General features: G+C 38.9%; 1 protein-coding gene across 4 annotated transcripts in view; it reads left to right on the forward strand.

Moving 5' to 3' along the window:
• LOC140463966 (uncharacterized) overlaps nt 1-19,246 on the forward strand; it is a 113,278-nt gene extending 94,032 nt beyond the window's left edge. Inside the window, exons 4-5 of one of the 4 annotated variants that reach the window (XM_072558479.1) lie at nt 3,148-3,221; nt 14,720-15,217. In XM_072558479.1, the coding sequence (XP_072414580.1) occupies nt 3,148-3,181 (34 nt within the window). In that variant the 3' untranslated portion in view covers nt 3,182-3,221; nt 14,720-15,217. Of the gene's footprint in view, nt 1-3,147; nt 3,222-14,719; nt 15,218-16,266; nt 16,319-17,983 lie in introns of those variants that run through there. The other 3 variants (XM_072558478.1, XM_072558480.1, XM_072558481.1) reach the window with 3 other exon arrangements.
• Nucleotides 19,247-19,728: the final 482 nt, after the last annotated feature.

The raw sequence follows: 19,728 nt of genomic DNA on the forward strand, positions 1-19,728 counted from the left end.
CTTCGTGCATTCATATATAGAATTTTTAATTTGTTACTGCTCTCACCCTTCCCCTCAACCCTTATTTCACTCAACTTTACAGCATGATGCCTTTTCCAGTTTTCTGCCTCCTTGATACAGTTGTCTTTCTTGACTTCTCTTGTTCTAACTACCCCTTCAATTTCCTTTTTAAACATCCAGCTTGTCCCCTTCCCCCCGCTACTTAGTTTAAATATAGCGGTGTTGCAGCAGAAAACCTGCCTGCCAGAATGCCGATCCCTGATCTATTAAGGTGCAAGCCGTCTCTCTTGTAGAATTTATGGTTACCATAAAATATACCCCAGTGATCCAAGAACTTGAAACCTTGCTTCCTGCACCAGTTCCCCAACCACACGTTCAAGTCCATTATCTCCCGGTTTCTGGCCACATTAGCCTGAGGAACTGGAAGCAAACTGGAGATAACCACCTTGGACGTCCTGCTTTTTAGCCTTCTTCCTAGTTCTGCGAAGTTAGCTATCTATTCTGTGATGATCAGTCAGTCCTGCGTTAGCTCTGTGCGGTCTTGTTTTCAAATGGACTTGTGGGATCACTGACCTTTTAACCAGGTTAAGGATTGAAGCTGTCTAATGCAGAATTTGACTGAGTTCAGATCTTGACCCCAAGAAATGAGTCATTAACCTGGCAGACCACACCCCTCACCTCCATCCAGAGCCCCAAACAGTCCTTCCAGGTGAGAGGTTCACCTGCCTTTCCTCCAACCTAGTTTACTGTATCCAGTGTGCTCAATGTGGTCGTCTTTCGTTCGGTGAGACCAAACATAAACCAGGACGTGTATTGCTAAGCATCTCAGCAGGGCCCACAGGGACTGACCTAACCTGATTTCCTAGTCACCACCCATTTTAATTCCCCTTCCCACTCCCTTTCTGACATGACCTATCTTTGGCTGCCTGTACTGCCACAGTGAATCAGACTGCAAATTGGCAGAACGATGTCTTCCTGGGTAGCCTATAGCATGGAGAACTCAATGTTTGCATTCTGATTTCAAATGTCTCTTCCCATCCTCTGACTCTTAGCAGCTCACCCCACCCCCCCCCCCCCCCCCCCCCCACCCCCTCCATTCTACTTACTGACCCTTTTTCCTTCCAGCCACCAACTGGATTCATTCCTCCCATTGGCCAACCAGGCCGTACCATCTATCTGTGTTCACGTATCACTACCTCACTTTTCCACCCCTCTCCCCATCTTTTCCTTCTCTGCAGCTCCCCTCACCCCTACCCCCAGTCCTGAAGGGTTATACCTGAAATGTTGACTTCTCCACCTTCCTGATGCTACCTGGCTTGCTGTGATTCCAGCCTCCTGCTTGCTTGTCTACTTTGGATTTCAGCATCTTCTTCAGTTTTTGTCTCCAACTCACATTGGGTTGGCTGAGTTTGAAACTTTCAATACCATAAATGTCTAACAAGTGCAGATGTCTGGTAATAGTTATGTACAACTAACCTACTGTAGTTCTAAAGCTGTACATTGTGTGATATGCCAGAGTCTAATTTCTGATCTGATCTTCTTTCCTGTTGCTATTTTGTAATTCTACGATTCATGTCTCCTTGGGTTGTAATTTGGACACAATAGGGATTCCCATGCGTATCCGGAGAGCCAGGGTGACATTGAAAGCTATTCAATGTTTGGGTGATCTTCTGAAAATTTTAATATCCAGTGCTGTGTTTTGATTTGAATACAGCTTTTCTCAAGCACTGCATGCTGGGAGCTCAAGGTGGGAAGTGAGTTATAGCTAATATCCTTTTTATGGGTAATGGGGGGTGCAATTTTCAAATTGAGGGCGGTAGACTTCCACATCCAAGCGAGTGCTCCTGCAAGGCCAGGAACGTCCTGGGCCACGGCATCTTCCTAGAAGACCTTGACTCCTCTCCACTTGTCTGTGCAGCCACCCTGCTCAAATGTGAATTCCAAGTGGCTGACGTAACTGGGCTTGTAAGAATATTTGGCCCATTTGAATGAATGCTTTGTCCACCTGACAGATCACTTAAGTTGCATTTTGCTCTACACATACAACTTGGCCAATAGTGGCTGTAGCCATAGGGAGTGAATCCTGACTGAGATTGGAATAGCTGAACTAGGTGACATTTCAGAGAATACTAAGGGAATGAATCTTTAAAGTACTGGCAACCAAGGTAAAGGTTGCAACACAAATCAAAATTGTAGGGAACCTCTGCTCTGGCTGACAAGTATCCCTTAACTCGGATCAACAACTAGGTTAGCTGACAATGAATCTTGCGATTTGTAGTAAATTGCTGTAAAGCAAACTACCATTTTTTTAAGTTGGTTACAGAAGATTGCTTGCTCTAACTTAAATGGCCATGAAGCACCTTGAAACATCCTAATGTGGTATGTTACATTACATCTAGCTACATTCCTTCATTCTTTCAAAGCTTTTGTTTCTAGTGGAGAGCTTGACTGGAGTTCCAGTCAAGTCAGTTGTCCTGATCTATTTATTAGAGTCTGGTGTTTGTTACTTTGAGCAGTTTCACCTATATGAACATGTACTGATCATCTTGTCAACTTGTCATTGTTCCAGAAATGTTTCATCCTGGCTGTTCTAACCAATGGTCTGTTGTCCTGTCCTGTTCATGACTGGATGATACTCCAAGCTGGCTTGAATTTTTTCCATGAGTACTTATAATGAATTTTCTTTTTTTTTTAATGAAGCTCAGTATATTGCAAAATAAACGATATCAGCAGACAGCAAATGCCTTTTCAAGATTTTGAAGGTCAACACCAAGTAAACTTAATTGAAAATTGGGATGTGAAATGCCATAAAAACAGGCAGCATCTCCTGATATCACTGCAAACTTTTTGGCTGTGCATTTTTAATCGAGATTGACTGACTGCAATGGGAATGGTGTTGCAGTATTGTCTGCGGAGCATAAGCAAGTCCCATGTTGCTGTGCAAACATCTAGCCTTTGATTCATCAAGATCATTTTTGTGTACTTTTTTTAAAAAATCTTATTCTTTGATTTTTTTTTTCAATGTATTACATGATTTATTTTGAACATCGGCAAAAAGCTTAGATCAGCTTCTGTTACAATGTGGTATTGCTGTGCATGTTTGGATTGAGCTTTGCAAACTTTTCTCCTGACCTTTTTTTATTGCAGGGTTGAGTTAACCCCTGACTTCACCTCGGTGTAGGTTCTAAGCCTGATGACACTATTTCTGTAACAATCTATTGGTAAGGTTCTTTTTCAGTATGCCCCATGCATGTCACCTGTCACAACTTGACACTTTTTTTCTTTCCTGTCTGTCATTTACAAAGTGTTATCTGCTGAATCTATTAACCATTTTTACCTGGAACCTGTATTAACTGGCCACTTCAATTTTAATCCATACAATTTTTGGAGAGTTTCTTCCAATTTGCAAGAAATGTAAGAGGAATTGAACCCTATTAATGCACTTGACCATTCAATACAGGCTTCACAAGGTTACACTCAATGAGAAGGTATGGGCACTTCAAGTAAATTCCACGTATCTATATAGTTTTAGCTAACTGAAGTAAAGTGAGAATAAGGAATGCATTATTGGCAAAGATGCAGTTCTTTATCCTGTGCCCCACTCCCAATTATAGCTATGTCATCTCCCTATTGTCACATCTCCTATTTCTCTCTCCCCTTTTGGCTTCATTCTCTCATTTTGCATTTTGAGCATGATATAGTGCAGTAGAGATTTTTTGTAGTAGACCCAGATATAATTTTGACCATTTTTCCTTAATTTCTTTTGTTCAGTCAACTCCAACCACCTGCCTTCACCCCCCCCCCCCCCCCCACCCCCCAAAAAAATTTCTGCCCAACCATGTATTCTGAACTCTAAAATGACTTGTTTTACTATCTCTGTCCAATCTCCAATTTTGACTAAAACTGTATGTTGTTACTGGTATTCAATACCTTGTTGGCTTCTGAGCTGGTTTAAAGGTAAGGATGTTCTTGGGGGATGCAAGGAAACTTACTGCAGTAACTTCAACTTTTTGTCCTTTGCTCTTTGTGAAGCCATTCATGAAGGAATGTAATTCTGAATGTGAATCTGTCAACAATGTAACAAAGTTTATTTCCAGCTCTAAAACAAGTGTTTTGTTGACTTTATAATGTGGACTCTTGATTGACTGACTGAGGGTACATTTGGTTTGCTGAGTGCAATCTGCACCCCCTCACTGCTGGTGGAATGGTTGAATGTCTGCACTGGGAGGAATGTTGGTTGAAATGAACTTGTTCAACTTCCTTTTAGTAACCTATGGAGTAAGATATACTTTGTGTCCTAATGTACTGTGTAGGTGCACATTGAAAAAAATAAATCAGCCACTTCTAGAACGATTGGGGAAAATACCAAAACTTTAGTCAGGTTTCAAGATCTCCTTGAAGGAGAAAGATCTAACTAACTAACTAGTGAAATATCAAGATGCTAATTTGAGTGAGGAACTTTTGATTTACTGTGGACTCTGCTAGAGGCCAGATTAGATTGCAGGTCCAACGCATAGTTAAAAAGTGAGAATTTATTGCAGTGTTTGAGTTTAACATAACCAATATGTGCAAGAAACATTTCCTAATATATCTGGTGGCTGATGCCATGGGTGAAGTCAATCTATATACAAGTACAAATTTAATTGGTATATGGAATTGCCTTTCAATGAATAAGCAGTTTTAAATATTGCAATTATACAGTGTTGGATCTCTCTGCACTTAAAGCAAAATCACTTGTGCTCATATGCTCTTATGAGCATTGTATTTACTGAAGCACAATTTGGTCTTACACACTATGAAATGTTTCATAAAACCTAACTGGATCCCAGCTGGTTGGGACCTTATTTTATTTTGTGGACAGTCATTTTGGAACCTTCTGCAAGGATCTTTGACTATAATTTCCAAGCTCATTAACTTTTGAGTGTTTTAAATTGATTTTAAACATGTTTCACTGGCAGATGTGCTTTTATAATGCCTAATAAGATTTTTCTGGTTCTTGTCAGATTTTTTGATTTGAACAGATTAACCATTCCTACATAGCTTCCTCCTAGTGGGAAAAAGCCTAAATAGTGTTAACTTGAAAAATATTTGTTTCTTATTGGCCAGAGGGTTAAATGAACTAAATTACATTAATCTTCTTGTCAATGACAGCTTGTTCTCTTTTTTTTTCCATTTTTATGCAGAAATGAAATTGCAGCCTCAGTAAGTTAAATGCTTATAATGAACCTGTGTAACATCTGTGGATGGTGTTTAGAATATTCCTGGTACATATGTTGCATGAATCAGCCTCCATGAGATTAGCTATAAATATTGTGACCAGAGATTCTATGTTCTGTGTGACTTGAGACTATACAAGAAAGTCTTGGGCAATTTGCAGTCAAATGATGTGCTTGAGTGTTTCTATGGATTGTGCAAGTGGGAGATGAGACTTTTGAAGAATATAATGTTAATGTGTCCTTTTTTTTGGTTTTTATAACTGCTGATAAGTTAGAAATTTCTATTAAATGGAATGCTACCTGGATTGTGATCCAAGCTTTCAATCTTCTGGCTTTCATTCTGAGGAATTGCAGTGGGGTTTCAAGACCTCTTTTTGGGTAACTGAGCAATGATGGAAAAACTTGGAATTGTACTCAAACTAATTGTGAAGAGTATAAATGTCTGATCCAAATCAACTGCCACATCCCTCTGATAATCCTTTTAACCACCACTGAGCAAGCAGCAGGAATAACTAGAGATTTAAGACTGCTAGATCATGTTCAGCTACAGCACTGAATCCATTTGGGCAGTTGCCTAGGGGTTACTGTACATACTGATGACTCCTTATCCCTGTAGGATCAACCTGTAGTCACTGTCTATTATGAGCTCTCCACAATACAAAAGCATGACTTAAGTGGGTGGACTATTTCATCACAGGAATATATATGCATGAAACATCTAAAGGAGATAGTGAGGACTGCAGATGCTGGCGATCAGTCAAGTGTGTTGCTGGAAAAGCATACCAGGTCAAGCAGGAGAATCGATGCTTCGGGCAAAAGCCCTTCATCAGGAATGAGACTTGTGGGCCAGGGACTGAGACAAATGGGAGGGGTGGTGTTAGGGGGAAGGTCGCTGAGAAAGGGATAGGTAGATGAAGAGGGAGGTGGTGATGGGGGGGGGGGGGGGGGGGGGGAGGGGAAGTGATGGACAGGTCAGGAGGGGGGTGCCAAGTTGGAGGCTTGGGACTGGGATAATGTGGACGAGGGGAAATGAGGAAGCTGTTGAAATCCACACTTATCGTGTGGTTGCATGCTCCCACAAGGAGGCTGAACAGTTCATCAATTTTACCAACCCCTTCCACCCTGACCTCAAATTCACACTATTTCAGACACCTTCCTCCCCTTCCTGGACCTCTCCATAACTCTATCCAGTGACCTGATTAACCACAGACCTCTACCATAAGCCACAACTACCTAGACTGTATATGCTCCCACCCTACTTCCTGTAAAAATGCCATTCTTTTATTCCCAATTTCTCCATGTGTTCCCAGGATGATCAATTCCCCCTCCGTCCCAGATGGCCTCCTTCCAAATCATCTCCGACATCCCTGGGGCACCTACCAACTCTTTTTTTTTCCCCTCTTTCTCCCCCTCTACCAACTGAACACTTCACTTCAAGTGCCCCTCCCACTCTGTCAAGGGCATGCAGGTCGTGGGCCGCCTCTATCATCAAACTGACGCCTGGGATGAAGAACACCATGTTTTGCCTTGGGACTCTGCAACCACATGGGATAAATGTGGATTTCAACAGCTTCCTCATTTCCCATCTCCCTCTCCCCTACATTTATCCCAGTTCCAAAGCCACCAACTCCGCACTGCCCTCCTGACTTGTGTCCATCACTCACCCTGACCTATCACCATCTTCTCCCTCTTCTTCTACCTATTGCTTTCTCAGCTACCTTCCCCCAACCCCACCTCCCTCCCATTTATCTCAGCCCTGGCCCACAAGCCTCATTCCTGATAAGGACTTATGCCTGAAATGTTAATTCTTCTGCTTGGAATCTGCCTGACCTGTGTTTTCCCAGCAACAGCAACTCTAAAACATCTAAATGGTAAATGTTGCTCTCAATCTGAGTCATTGAAGCCCATTCCAGGACCCCTCAAGGTGCAAATACAAAATGGGAGTTTTGGCTGCCACTATTTAAGGCATTCAACAAAAACAGATTTCACAAGGTTGTAATCTAAAGGGATATAGTGGTGACCAAATACCTATTCACCTAAAGGCCTTAAAGCAGATTGAAAGGATATGGTCAAATGAAGTCTGTGAGATTAATAGGGTCAGTATAGACCAAATTTGCCTGCAAATGGTGATCTCGTTTTGGAAAATGGTTGTATGGGGAGACCAGATAATCGTGGAGGAGCATTTTAGTCAGAGCTACTTCATATGGCAGTCTGTAATGATCTGTGCATTTGTCTTCCTCTTCCTGCTTTTCTCTTCCAGCATTTAGAACAGTGGTTGATCTCCCTTCATTGTTACATGAATTAAGCAGTCCTTCCTAAAGTTTGCTGAGTTGGTAAACTAGCTACTTTGAAACCGATTACTAAATTGATAGTTTTCTTTTGAGTTCAAATTTGGAAAACTTGCACACTTTTTTTAAAAAAACACCAAAATTGGTATGTGAATGTCACCATTCTTGGGTATTTTTGTTCTTTCCACTTGAGGGCACTAGTTGTATATCCATTTCGAAGCCATAGAGATCAGTAGCACCTTAGCAAAGCAGTAGAGGGCACCCAGCATCTGTGTACAGTAAGTTAACATATATATGCAAAAAGCATTCTCGAGTTTAAACCAATTAATCTTCCTGTTTTTTAAATTGTCTCATTCAGGGAAAATTGGTTTTGTTTCAAATCTGGAATTAGTTGCTTTCCTGTAACAGTGTCTCAGTTGAATTCTGGAGCCAAGTTTTAAAACATTTGTTATTGCAATGTCCTTGAAAATGTAGTCATGAATTTGTTAGAATCTAACTACTTGAGTAGGCAATAATTAGTTTGTAGTTATGTTCAATGTTTTTCTGTTTTTCTGTTTTCCTTAAGGATTGGTATGGTTTTTAATCCTGGAAAATGCTTGATCATGTCGTTCTTTTTATTGCTTGATTGCTTACATGCACTTTTTTGCATGCACGTGCTTTGATCTTGATTTCGAAAGATGACTTGAAACTTAGTTGTCAGTGTTTCTAAATAGTAAGTACAGATTAGGGCTTTTTCTCAATGTTGGGTTAATAGGAAGGAATGACTTGCCAAATAATTCAAACTATCAGGTCCACTTGGTTTCAATGTCCTTGCTTATATTCAATTTGCAGGTCTGCATGGAGTTCTGAAACAATATAATTTTTTTATCCCTACAAAAAATGGAATTCTACACTCTGGAAATATTAATACTGTATTCTAAAATTTTCTGTAAAGTCAAATACATCTCACTGTAGTTTTGATATGTTAACATGGTTAGATCCTCATGTCTGCAATAAGGTGAATGACCTCATACCATCTTCCTGTCACTACCACCCTGTTTTGTGCTGAGCAATGAATTGTTGTAATTAGAAGTTTGGTGAAGATGGGAATGTTCATTGTGGACATTGTTTTAGGACAAAGTATAGTCAGTTTTGTCTACAGTTATGTCAACGTAGCTTTTAAAAATTTTTGAAAAGCTGGTGCTAAGGAAGTTTCGAGTGCACTTCGCATGCTTTCAGGAATTAACTGTTCTAATGTAGACAACATTGTTGTTCCAATCTGCTACATTTGTTAAATGTTACTTATCTGAGGGGAGATATCTTAAGACATGGAAGTGAAGGTTTCTGCATGTGTGACTGTCAAAAGTAACTTGGCTCTTCAGGATAATTTTGATTTTGACTGGCGGCAATTGGTATAGTTCACTGTTAGAACCAAATAGAGTGAGTAATACCTTTTTTTTTTTCTCTGCACCTGAGGTTTTAGTGCTTAATTCTCTTGAATATTTGTGTGATGCTGAAGAAATGAGCTCTTGAGTTAACAAGTCACAAGTTCATTATCAAATATAAAACGAAGTATAGACACTATTTTAATATTAAGTTGTCTCTCATTGCACAATCCTTGCATACCCCCACCACAACCAAGTAGCCAGGAGGTAGAATTGAAAGGGTAAAGTTCACAAGTGTAAGAATTATCTTGTTCTTAATTGTCTGAAAGTAGTGCATGGCCTTTGCAAGTTGGTTGATCTTCTGGAGATGGTCTTTTCTTGAAACTGCTAACTGTCCTTTGTCCTTTGTCAGAATGGGTACTGTGGTACTGAAAGCTCCCTTTTTTCTGTTTTTATATTGTATTTTCAACTTCCATCAGCTGTGTCTGAGCTTGGTGAATTTTGAACTGCTTTGTTCCAAGTGGCAGACATTGGTGCTACAGGAGTAACAGACAAGCGCAAGTTCTTATGTTGGGTTTAGATCCAATGACAACATCTTTTGCACTGGAAGATATGACCAGTAGACTAAGCACTTGTATTGCACTTGTATGGTGGGTTAGTTTGAAAGAGTGGATGGAGAGCAAAGGAGGAGAAAGCAATTAACATCAATTCAGTTAAGGTTTTTTAGCTGACCTTCAGGGGGGATTGTGTGGCATGGCCAAGGCTGTTCAATATTCTATATATGTAAGAATACCCTTTCAGTGCATGTTTGTGTTGACTCGAATAAGTCAGGTGGGTGAGTTTTTCATTATTTAGCTGAAGTGCTGAATGAATTGCATGTTCATATACAGTGGTCCAGCCAATGTAGTGATATCATCAAACTCTTGATCAATATTTTTGAAAATAAATTAACTTTATTGCAGGGTTGGCTACTAAGAAGGTTAGGTTCTCTAAATCTGCCCACTTAGTGCAGCAAACGATTGAATATTTGAAGGCCCCTGTTTAATTCCTGCAATTAAATTGCTCAACCTTATTTGACCCATGTTCATTTTCAAACTTAGACTCTGATTTTGTAAAAACATTTCCACTAACTGTGTGCAAGCTGATTTCTTTAACCTTCAGTAAACAATAGCATATGCCCAATAAAGGTAGCTTGGTTGCAGTCATTAGATTAGATTTAAGATAACTTTTAACTGCTGCTACATTTCAATGCAGTGTTGAGCATTTTTCTACTAAAAGTTGCCTCAGGAGCTCACTAAATGTTTGGAGTGTTAGAAAGCCCTTAACTTGGCAATTAGGCATCAATTTCTTCCGAAGCAACATGCTACGGTGTGAGATGTTTATCAAGTGTTTTGAGCTTGCCTGTTGCAATTTTGGGAGCTTCAGGACACCAAGTAGTCAATATGAAGGGCAAACTGATGCTTTTGTGTACCGAGGTGGAAGGAATTGCTGGTGTCACTGCAAAATTAAAAGCTTATAGTGCAGGAATAAAAGTTCTCAGGCTTGTCAGAAATCCTGGACTTGAACATGTCCACAAATATTCACATTACAATGAGCCGAGGAGAGCTCTCAAAGCTTTGGACACATGGAATTTGACAAGTGTTCATTGTTGAAATATTTTTGCAGTTACTTACCATCTGATCTAATTAAGTATGGGGCATGTTGAAACTGCAGCTCTCCTTGGTGAGCTGAGCATCTACTTGGTGTTTACATGAGGTTTTGTATCAAAACTTTTGATATTTTGATTACAGGTTGTTCCATAACGTGATGGTTGCATTCTTGTGCAACCCTGTTATAAAATCCTGCTTTAGAAGCAATGTTTAATGTTGGTGATTTAATCGCGTCGCAGCTAATGCACATTTTAATGTTAGTACTTTAGAAAGTATTCCCATTCTGTCAATTGCGTTACAGCAAAATGACCTGTAATCATTAGATGGCAAAAGGTATGGACGTTATTCGATTTTAACTTTTTCACTCTAGGCTTATGATACTTAGTCATTCAACCCTTGAGTTGGTCATGTCTAAAGCTATGTTTTGAAAATAAGTGCAGAGAAATCTTTTCAGGAATTAGGTGAAGGTGAGTGTGTTCTTGACCTCCTTAACCCATTTGTTAGGGTAGTAGGCATGTGACTGAATGAATAGATCAGACTGATTGCAATGGTGAAGCAGGCTTGAGGGATTGAAGACGGAGGAGGAGGCCCTAACATTTCTTTTAGGCCTGCAGCTAATACTGATGCTGGTGGGATTTGAATGCAATCAATGTCAGGATTAGGTATGACTGGATCCACTCCACTGGTCATTTTGTATCTTCTGAGTACAGGCTGTTGGCCACTTTTTTAAAAGCAAATTGTTCTTCAGATGCCAATTTGGCCATAGGGCTGTATTCATTAAGGATAGCTGGTCACAGTTTAACCTGACGGTCTCTGCCTCATGTGAGAGGTTAAGGAGAGCCCTTCATTGTAACTTCAGCTGATGCTGTTTTTGTGGGGTTATGTTCTGCAAACCAGTCATCCAACCATCTGAGCTAATTGACCCTTCCTTTTGAAACTGAACTAGCCATATTACTAATAGAAACAAAAGGTTCAAACCTGCAATAAGTGAATTGCTGCCTGACTTCCCAAAGCCTGGCCACCTTTTTTTTCAGAAGGTACTAGTCAGGAGTGATTAAATTTTCCTGGCTTGTCTGGATGACTGCAGCTACTACAGTACTTCGAGCTTGAAAAAGCAACCACTTTTTTTTCCACTGGTATCACCAGCCATAACCATTCCACCTCTCCACCACCTTTTTTTTTTCTCTCTGCTCTTCACCCCACCCCCCAAACAGGTCTGTTCCTATTCTTGTGTTCCTGTGTTAATAGTTCCAATGCTGTGTATTTAAGCTTTTAATGGAACGATGCATGTATTGATTTAATGTTGCTTGAGACTCCACCCTCCCTCAATTGAGACAAGTATTGAAGGTACTGACAGTGATTGCATCAGTTATTGAAGTTGGTGAGATTGGTTAAAGGAGCCCCTGCAAACAAGAACTGCACCCCTGCCCCCAAAATAAATATTCTTCTGGGGCAGCTCAAAGGGGCAATACCACCATACCATGAGCCCTAACCCTTGATTCTCCTAATTAATATACAAATGACCTCTGTTAGTGGATGAACCATTCCTCAAAAGTGAGGAAAAAGACTTTGTACAGCACGACCAACGACCTCTGGACATGCCAAAAGCACTGTAGTTAATCGAGTACTTTGAGCAATACAACTTTAGGAGCGGAGTGTGTATAAGTGGATTCACAATTCTTGTTTAAAGCTTTACTAACTGGACTTAACGATTGGGACACATTTCACTTGATTTTCCTCAGCTGGCTTTTCCTTCCTCTACTGCACTATGCCAGTATCTTCCCGCATGTTTGTCCACATTATTTTGCTGCTCTCGCCTTTCCTTGGCTTGATGCATACTTTTCAGGATGCAAAGAATCTCCTGGTAAGTTCTAGGTTTTAATTTTGATATATTTTATTCTGCATTTGCTATTTTTCCTGAACATCAGGATTATGGTCATTTTATGTAAACTCTTAGCCTAACCCCTAACAAAGGGAAAGCAAATAGCAATTCTCTGAATGGAGAATACTACTTTCCTTAATATAATATTGATAATTGTACATTGAGGGAATCCTCTGGAAAGATACATTCATTGCCCAGGCTTTGAAGTGTTCCACAAATGTTAATGTTGACGACCTGAGAGAACCAACAAGTTGGGAATTGCTAATGGATATGTAACTTTAAATATAATGATTAGTGTTTGTGGGAAAGTTGTCCTTTACTGAACATTGATTTTATAAATGAAGTTGCTTTTGGATTACTGAGAAATAGTGGACAATGTTTTTGGAGGCTAGTGTATGCTAGTTTGGCTGATCTCTCATAATTAATCTGTTCTGATATCAGCCACTGAGGTCTTTGGAAACTGGAATTTCATACCTTTGTTAACAAGTCAGTATTCCTTCTATCCATATTAGATTGTTTTGGAATACCTCTATCAATGAAGTATTTTGATGGCCAAAGGCATTTGGTTGAAATGCTTTTGAAGTCAAAACTAGATGGGGATATCTTCCATTCAAACACCTTTCTTAAACAAGTGTGATGCCCTTTTTGATTTAACTTGTTCGACCTTCCTACGTTGAGTTCCTAGAATAGTAACTTTGGGGAGTCTTTTGTTTTGGAGCAGTTCCAGTCATTTGTGGTTAGTACTTCTACCACAGGGTTTCAATATTTCCAAAAATCTCATTTGACTCCAACATATCATTAACAATACCAAGTTAGTCAGTATAATTGTACTGTGGATTATCCTGTGGTAACGATGTATAGATGAACTTCAGGAATGTTTTGAAAGTATCACTTTTTTTATATTGCTTTTTAAATCTTATTGCTAAGGAAGCCAGTTATATGCAAGTTGTTCCCCTAATTGCATTAGTAAAAAAGACCACTGTCAACCCAAAATAATTTATGATCTTTACCAGAATGTAATTCTGTAGAGCACCTTTTCAAATAATAGATTATGTATCAAGTTTTATTGATCTTCAAGACCTAATTTCTAAGGGTAAGGTGGAAACCCAAATTTCATTTTTTTTTCATTTAGGCTAAATGGAGGTGTAAACCACTCACTATTGAACTAATCCACTTTAGTTGACCATTTCAAATGTATGCTTGGTCTGCAAGAATAAAGGCAAAATCAATACTTTAATTCCAATTTGTGTAGTAATCACAAGTCCTTAACATGTTTTAAAACCCATGACCACTTCCATTTTGAAGAAAAAGGGCAGCAGATACATGGGAACACTACCTGCAAGTTCTCCTCCAAGCCACTCCCCATCTGATTTGGAAATATCACTAGTCAAAATCCTGGCATTGCTTCCCTAATGGCCTTGCAGGTCTAACTACAGCATGTGGATTGCAGTGGTTCAAGAAAACAGCTTAACTCTGCCTTCTCAAGTGTAGCAAGGGAGGGGCAAAACATTCTGTCCAGCCAGTAACATGCATCCCACAAATGAATAAGTGGATGAAAGTTGAAAGTGCTTTGACAGGATATGGCATCACTGGCTAGGTCAGCATTCATTTGTTGTCCCTAATTGCTGGTGAGGAAGTAGTGAATTTGCTTCAAATCATTTAGAACGTTTAGTCTGCTTTTAAAAAGTGAAATTGCCTTAGCAGAACTCTGGGAATCCTATCTGTACATGAGTGAGAACCTAGTTACTGTAAAAGGAGTATTTTAATGCTGCTTTAGTTATGGTATTTAAAAGTTTGGTTAGAAAATAATGCCCTTATGCAGGTCTTCATAGTATAGGTTCACATGGTGGTCTAACCATGCAGCAAAATTAATTTAAACTGGATCACCAGGTAATTGAGTAGCAGTTAAAGGCTGAGTATTTTGCTGAGTGAAGCATAGAGGGAGGTTATAGTTCAAGTCAAATACTGGATAAAAAAACTTATCCAAGATACATCTCTAGGTATGGGTACTACCCAAAGACTAATAGATTTTGTCCTTCCATTTGAATAGGTTGGCCACGTTTTACCCTCCAGTTATTTAGTGAGGCAAGGAGATTGCTAACTCTCTGCAATCACATGTCTAATGAATTATCTACCCTACAGTATCTTGCCTAGAAGCAATGTTTAAGATTAGGACAACACTGGTATTTGAAATATATGATCCTTTTTTAATGCATTGAATCTTTACTTTTGGATGAATTTCTTCAAACATTGAACAGGAAACAATTGTATAGCTTGCTGTTCTGTTTAATTTTTAATATAGGCACTTTTCTCTTCACAGAGCGGCTGAGTAGAACCGGCAAGCCTTTCATGCACGTGAAGGAATTGAGTGGCTGGGGGCTTGAATTTTGTCAGATGTCAAGCCAAAAAACCCAAGTTTATCCTCATAGGGAGGTGCTGTTGAAGATTCTGTAATAGATGTTGCAGTAGATTCTCATACAATAGTATACATTTATTTTAGTCACTTAATTCACTGTACTTTTCAGTTAAGAGCTACATTGTAGAGTATCAAACACCATGTTAAAGTTAGTGCACAGCAAACTGTATATCTTTGTGTAACTAATGCAAGACCACCATTTTGTTTCTCTCAACAATGCAAATTGTTTAGTTTGTTTAAGCCTTAAAGCAGAATATGTTAACAGGATTGTAGTGTATTAACTATTTCTGGGGATGTTTTAGTTAAAGATGGATTTGTAATTTTGAAATGGCAACATTTGCTTTATCTATTACATATGTCTCTACCCTTTGACAATGTTCAATAAAGTCTCAGTTACCAGAATCATGTGGTGGTTCACTTTTTTTTTTAAAAGCAACACCAGGTTCTTTTCCTTCCTAATAATATACACTTCACCCTGTAATAGATTTTCTTTTTTCAGTTCGGATAATCCTTTATCCAAGTTAGAGTAGGTAGTTTAAAAGTCACATTTTTGAGGTGATTGTTATTCCCATGCCTACCTGTCATGGTTTGTAGATGAAAGTGCTTTTGAAATAATAAAGGTGACTTGAAGTGTATCCTAAACATCCATAAAGCAGCTACAGTTTGTGTAGGGAGTGAACTAGTCTGATCTTTGTCGAGCATAACTCAAGATGGAGGGAATTGAACAGGCTCTTCTAATCCACCTAGTGTTGCTGGAGGGTGGTCTATGTGTGGACAGAATTAAGTGCAGATGGCTGCTACCTGATGCTTCATGTGGAGAATGACTGGTTGAGCACCTGTGGAATCGATTCCAGCATGCAGTCAGTATCTATAAATATGGTATTAATACCACACAGTAAAAAGGGGTTGGCATCTGGAAAACTATTTAATAAACTTATGAAAATACAAAAAACAAAGTTGCTAAAAACCTGCTCAGTGCAAGTGTTCTGAGGGAAAACTCGATTGTTTTTTGAGCTGCAATGCAATTGACTTGGAATTAATTAAAGTTGTGCTAGATGTTTACAAGAGCAAATAAAATTTAAATTTGACTTGTATTCTCAAATTAAATTGTTTCTGTATTGGGAATTGTCAAAATTTCCTTCCTCCTCATGTAGGGAGAGGGCCATTATTTAAAGGAACCATCTGACATCAGTCCCAAGGAGATAACATTAAAGCTCATACAGAAGGTTATCATTTGAAAATTATAACATCATCATATGGAGGTTAAATAGCTTCCAGCACTGCATATGTCTGCAACTCCTGCAGAAGTTGTCCAGTTGTTAGCTAGCTTCCCCTTTAGAAAAATGCAGTCTCATTCATAATATGCCTGAACAACTTCAATAGTTTGTGAATTACCTCTACATTCTAACCACTGCTCACTACATAATTGATATTATTTTTGCATTTTCTAGATGGAAAAGGAAGAAATCAAGGAAAGAGTAATTTGGATCAGCTACAATGAGGTGGGATGTAAATTGGGGAATAACTTGCAGCTATTCACCTTGCACTGAGTGACATTTTAGATATTCTGTCCTCTCTCATTAATATATAGTTACAATAACTAGTCTAAGCTGAACTCTCCCTAAAATTAGTTGTGAAATGAAAATTAATCCTTGCCAAAAGAAGAGGTTTCAAATTTTGGGTGGTAATCTGTCCCAAGCAGTTATCAAACAGGGCTTGAATTGCAGTAAGCCAATGGTAATTCCTATCAATGCCAAATTCCATCTGACAGCTATTATTGTTGAAGATCTCCTGTTCCTTAAGTAGGTCATTCAAACCACCAAAGTGTCTGTCATTTCAGTGAGAATATCTGATCTGGTCCTCTTCCATTTTTCTTGCCTTCCCCACTCTCACCATAAACCTTCAATTCTATATCTTTTATCTTTTTCAAAAAAAAACAAAATCCCCCTCCATTTAAGAGTCATTAGTACAGAGGGGGATTTGTTAGTAATTCCAGATTTGCAACCTCTAGGAAGAAATTACTCATTGGGAAATCCTTTATCTGGGATCCTACCCTCTGGTCCTCTACACTTTCTTGAGGTCACTTCTGTTATAATTGTTTTAATTTTTTAAATAGTTAAATACATGATCAAACAAAGCCAAATCTGAACTTTTGCCATTTTCATATCATTGAATGCTATAAAGGAGAGCAATTGGAATTTGGTGGTTATCATTACATCAGGTTGGATGAGAAGGTGCTGCGTTTTTAGTTGAAAATTTCAACTAACAAACTGCCATACCAGATGTTCATCAATGTAAATAGAGTATAAACTATTCTGCACTTGTGTTCCACTTGGATAAATGCAGAATGCAATTTACCCATGGGATGTGTTGAGGATATAAGTCCCACTACGGGTTTGTGTACAATCTTAGCTGACACTTCAGGACAGCACCCAAGAGTTTGTGGGACCTTGCTTTGTTTGAATTGGCTATTGTATTTCCTTCACTGCAGCAGTCATACACTTTACAAGTACTTGTTTAGAGAAGTAATTTGGAGAATTAGAGAACAAGTCAATTTATGTATTTGCCTTTTTCCTCCATGTAGAATCCATCATAAATGGCTACTTCTTTGCTGCATTTTAAAAAAAAACAGCAAAACTTTGGAATGGCACAAACTGGTTCAACTTCTGCATACCTGAAAACTGGGCTCTTCTACAAACAGAATATCCAAGTTTTCCCTGTTGGTTTGTGTTGCACAAACCAAATGTTGGTGTGCAACTATAATCAACACCTTTTTTGCAATGAATTGATTTGGATATGCCTGTTTGAGAAAGATGTTAGTTTCTTCAATTTCATGCACTAGTTTATTTTGTGCTGACATTGGGAGATTTTCTGGTTTAGAGCCAGACTCCCTTTGGTAATTTGGCTGATAAATGTTAGTGCAAGTGCATTACAGCCAAAAATAATTAGCGTTTTAAAAGGGTGAGCAGACTTGCAAATATCCTCCAAACTTCAGTTTCCCATGCTGCCTTTTATTACAGGCCTGTTTTATGGTACTTGGTTGTTATCTGAGCATCAAAGACTTCATAATGAAGTGAGTGGAACATTCATGCAGTTTTGGTGAGCATCATTCCTCAAGCACTGGTATCTCACTGATTGATTGTACTTTTTTTTTCCTTTCCATTGTAGGATCCAGCAAGAGCAACTGGCTGCCATCTTCAAGTTAATGAAAGAAAAGGAGACTTTTGGTGACATGTCAGAAAAAGACATGGAAGAACAACTCCAGCTTTATTCTCTTTAGATTGTGGCTGTTTGTTCTCCTGATAGTTGCTTAATATTAAGCAACTTTCATTGTGAAGAGAAGATTTATTTTTGTTTACTAATGTTTAGAGATAGTAACTATTCTACTTGTTAAAGTAACACCACAATTAACAATTTTTCACTTGAAGCAATGGAAGGCATTCTTGAAACACCACCAAAGACTTTTTGTAAAGCTGAATGTTCAAATTTTAGTCAATTTAATTATTCCCTAGTCCAATGTCTCCAAATCTTGAGCTGAAATCTTCTATTCTTCCAGTCATTGTGTAGATGTTAACAATTTAGCTTTTGACCGAGGTATCTTTTGGGTGCAAGTAGAATCTAAATTTCAAATGTTTGGAAGCAGGTCATTCAGTCCATCTAGTCCACACTAACCCTCCGAAGAGCATCCCACCCAGGCCCATCCCCTTCCTCTATCCCTGGAACCCTGCACTTCCCTTGGCCAATCTGCACATGGGACAATGGGAGGGAATCAGAGCAGCTGGAGGAAGCCCAAACGGACATTGGCAGAATGTGTCAACTCCACACCCTCCCCTGAGGGGTGGCATTGAACCTGCGTTTCTAACCTTGGGGTAGCAGTGCTAGCCACTGAAGCATCCATGCTGTCCTGCTTGAGTACTTGTTACCATTTTCGAAGGTTTAGTATCTTGGGATACTAAACTGGTCATAATACTGAGTTATCAACAAATCCTGGGTCAATCTACATCAGACAAACAATTCTATTATTCCTCATTCATGGGGAAAGCTTACGTTACACTTTATTGCAAGTCCTTTTGGGATGGAAGTGTCTGAGCTGTGCATCATTGCCAGTGCATCAGTACCAAAATTTCGATAAATGAAAGGAGGATAGTATTTTATTGGACTGCTGCTGTTGAAATATTCAGGACTCATTGTAGCACTGTTTCCTCACACTTCACACAATTTGCAATGACCATTTGTCTGTCCTCCCCGAACTGTCTTCCTTGCATTATTGAGGCTTAGATTTCTTTTTAGTTAAGATCTATTGCAAGACTGCACACTTAAATATCAAATTGTGATGTTTACCTCATTGCCTCTTTTGTGTTCTTTTGCAAACTGCCTGTAAATCTGTTCTGATCTTTCCTCCAATTGCAATAAATTCCTTTGTCTTCTCTGGACCCATAACTTTTAATATTTGCTAATTTCCCTCACTTTCTCTCAGGCTATAAGCTCTAGCTGCTTCAATCTATCCATGCAACTGATGTCCATCACAACACTGGAAAACTTTGTATTTGAGGGTGCTATGAGTTGAGTCTTTTTACAAGACCCTACAGAGAAATACAAGAATTTTTTAACCACTGAAACAAGTGCTGTTATTGTGGATGTAGAAATTTTGCAATATTGCTCAGTTGTAAATTTCAAATGAGATCTTGTTTCTTTTGAGTTCTCTTTTGAAGATAAGACAACTTTGATAATTTGCAGCAATCAGAAAATAAAGTGCATTGCCTAATTTTGGTTACCTTTGTCCTGGTTCTAAAGTTGAGACTAGTCTGAGCTTTGAAACTCTCTCATCTGTTGTGCTTCCCTTGTAAATTTCTTTTTAAGGTGGTACACAAATGAAGGCTACTTACCTGAAAAAGACAACCTTTATTTTACAT

The sequence above is a fragment of the Chiloscyllium punctatum genome, chromosome 39 (assembly GCF_047496795.1).
Source record: "Chiloscyllium punctatum isolate Juve2018m chromosome 39, sChiPun1.3, whole genome shotgun sequence".
Taxonomy (NCBI): Eukaryota; Metazoa; Chordata; class Chondrichthyes; order Orectolobiformes; family Hemiscylliidae; genus Chiloscyllium; species Chiloscyllium punctatum.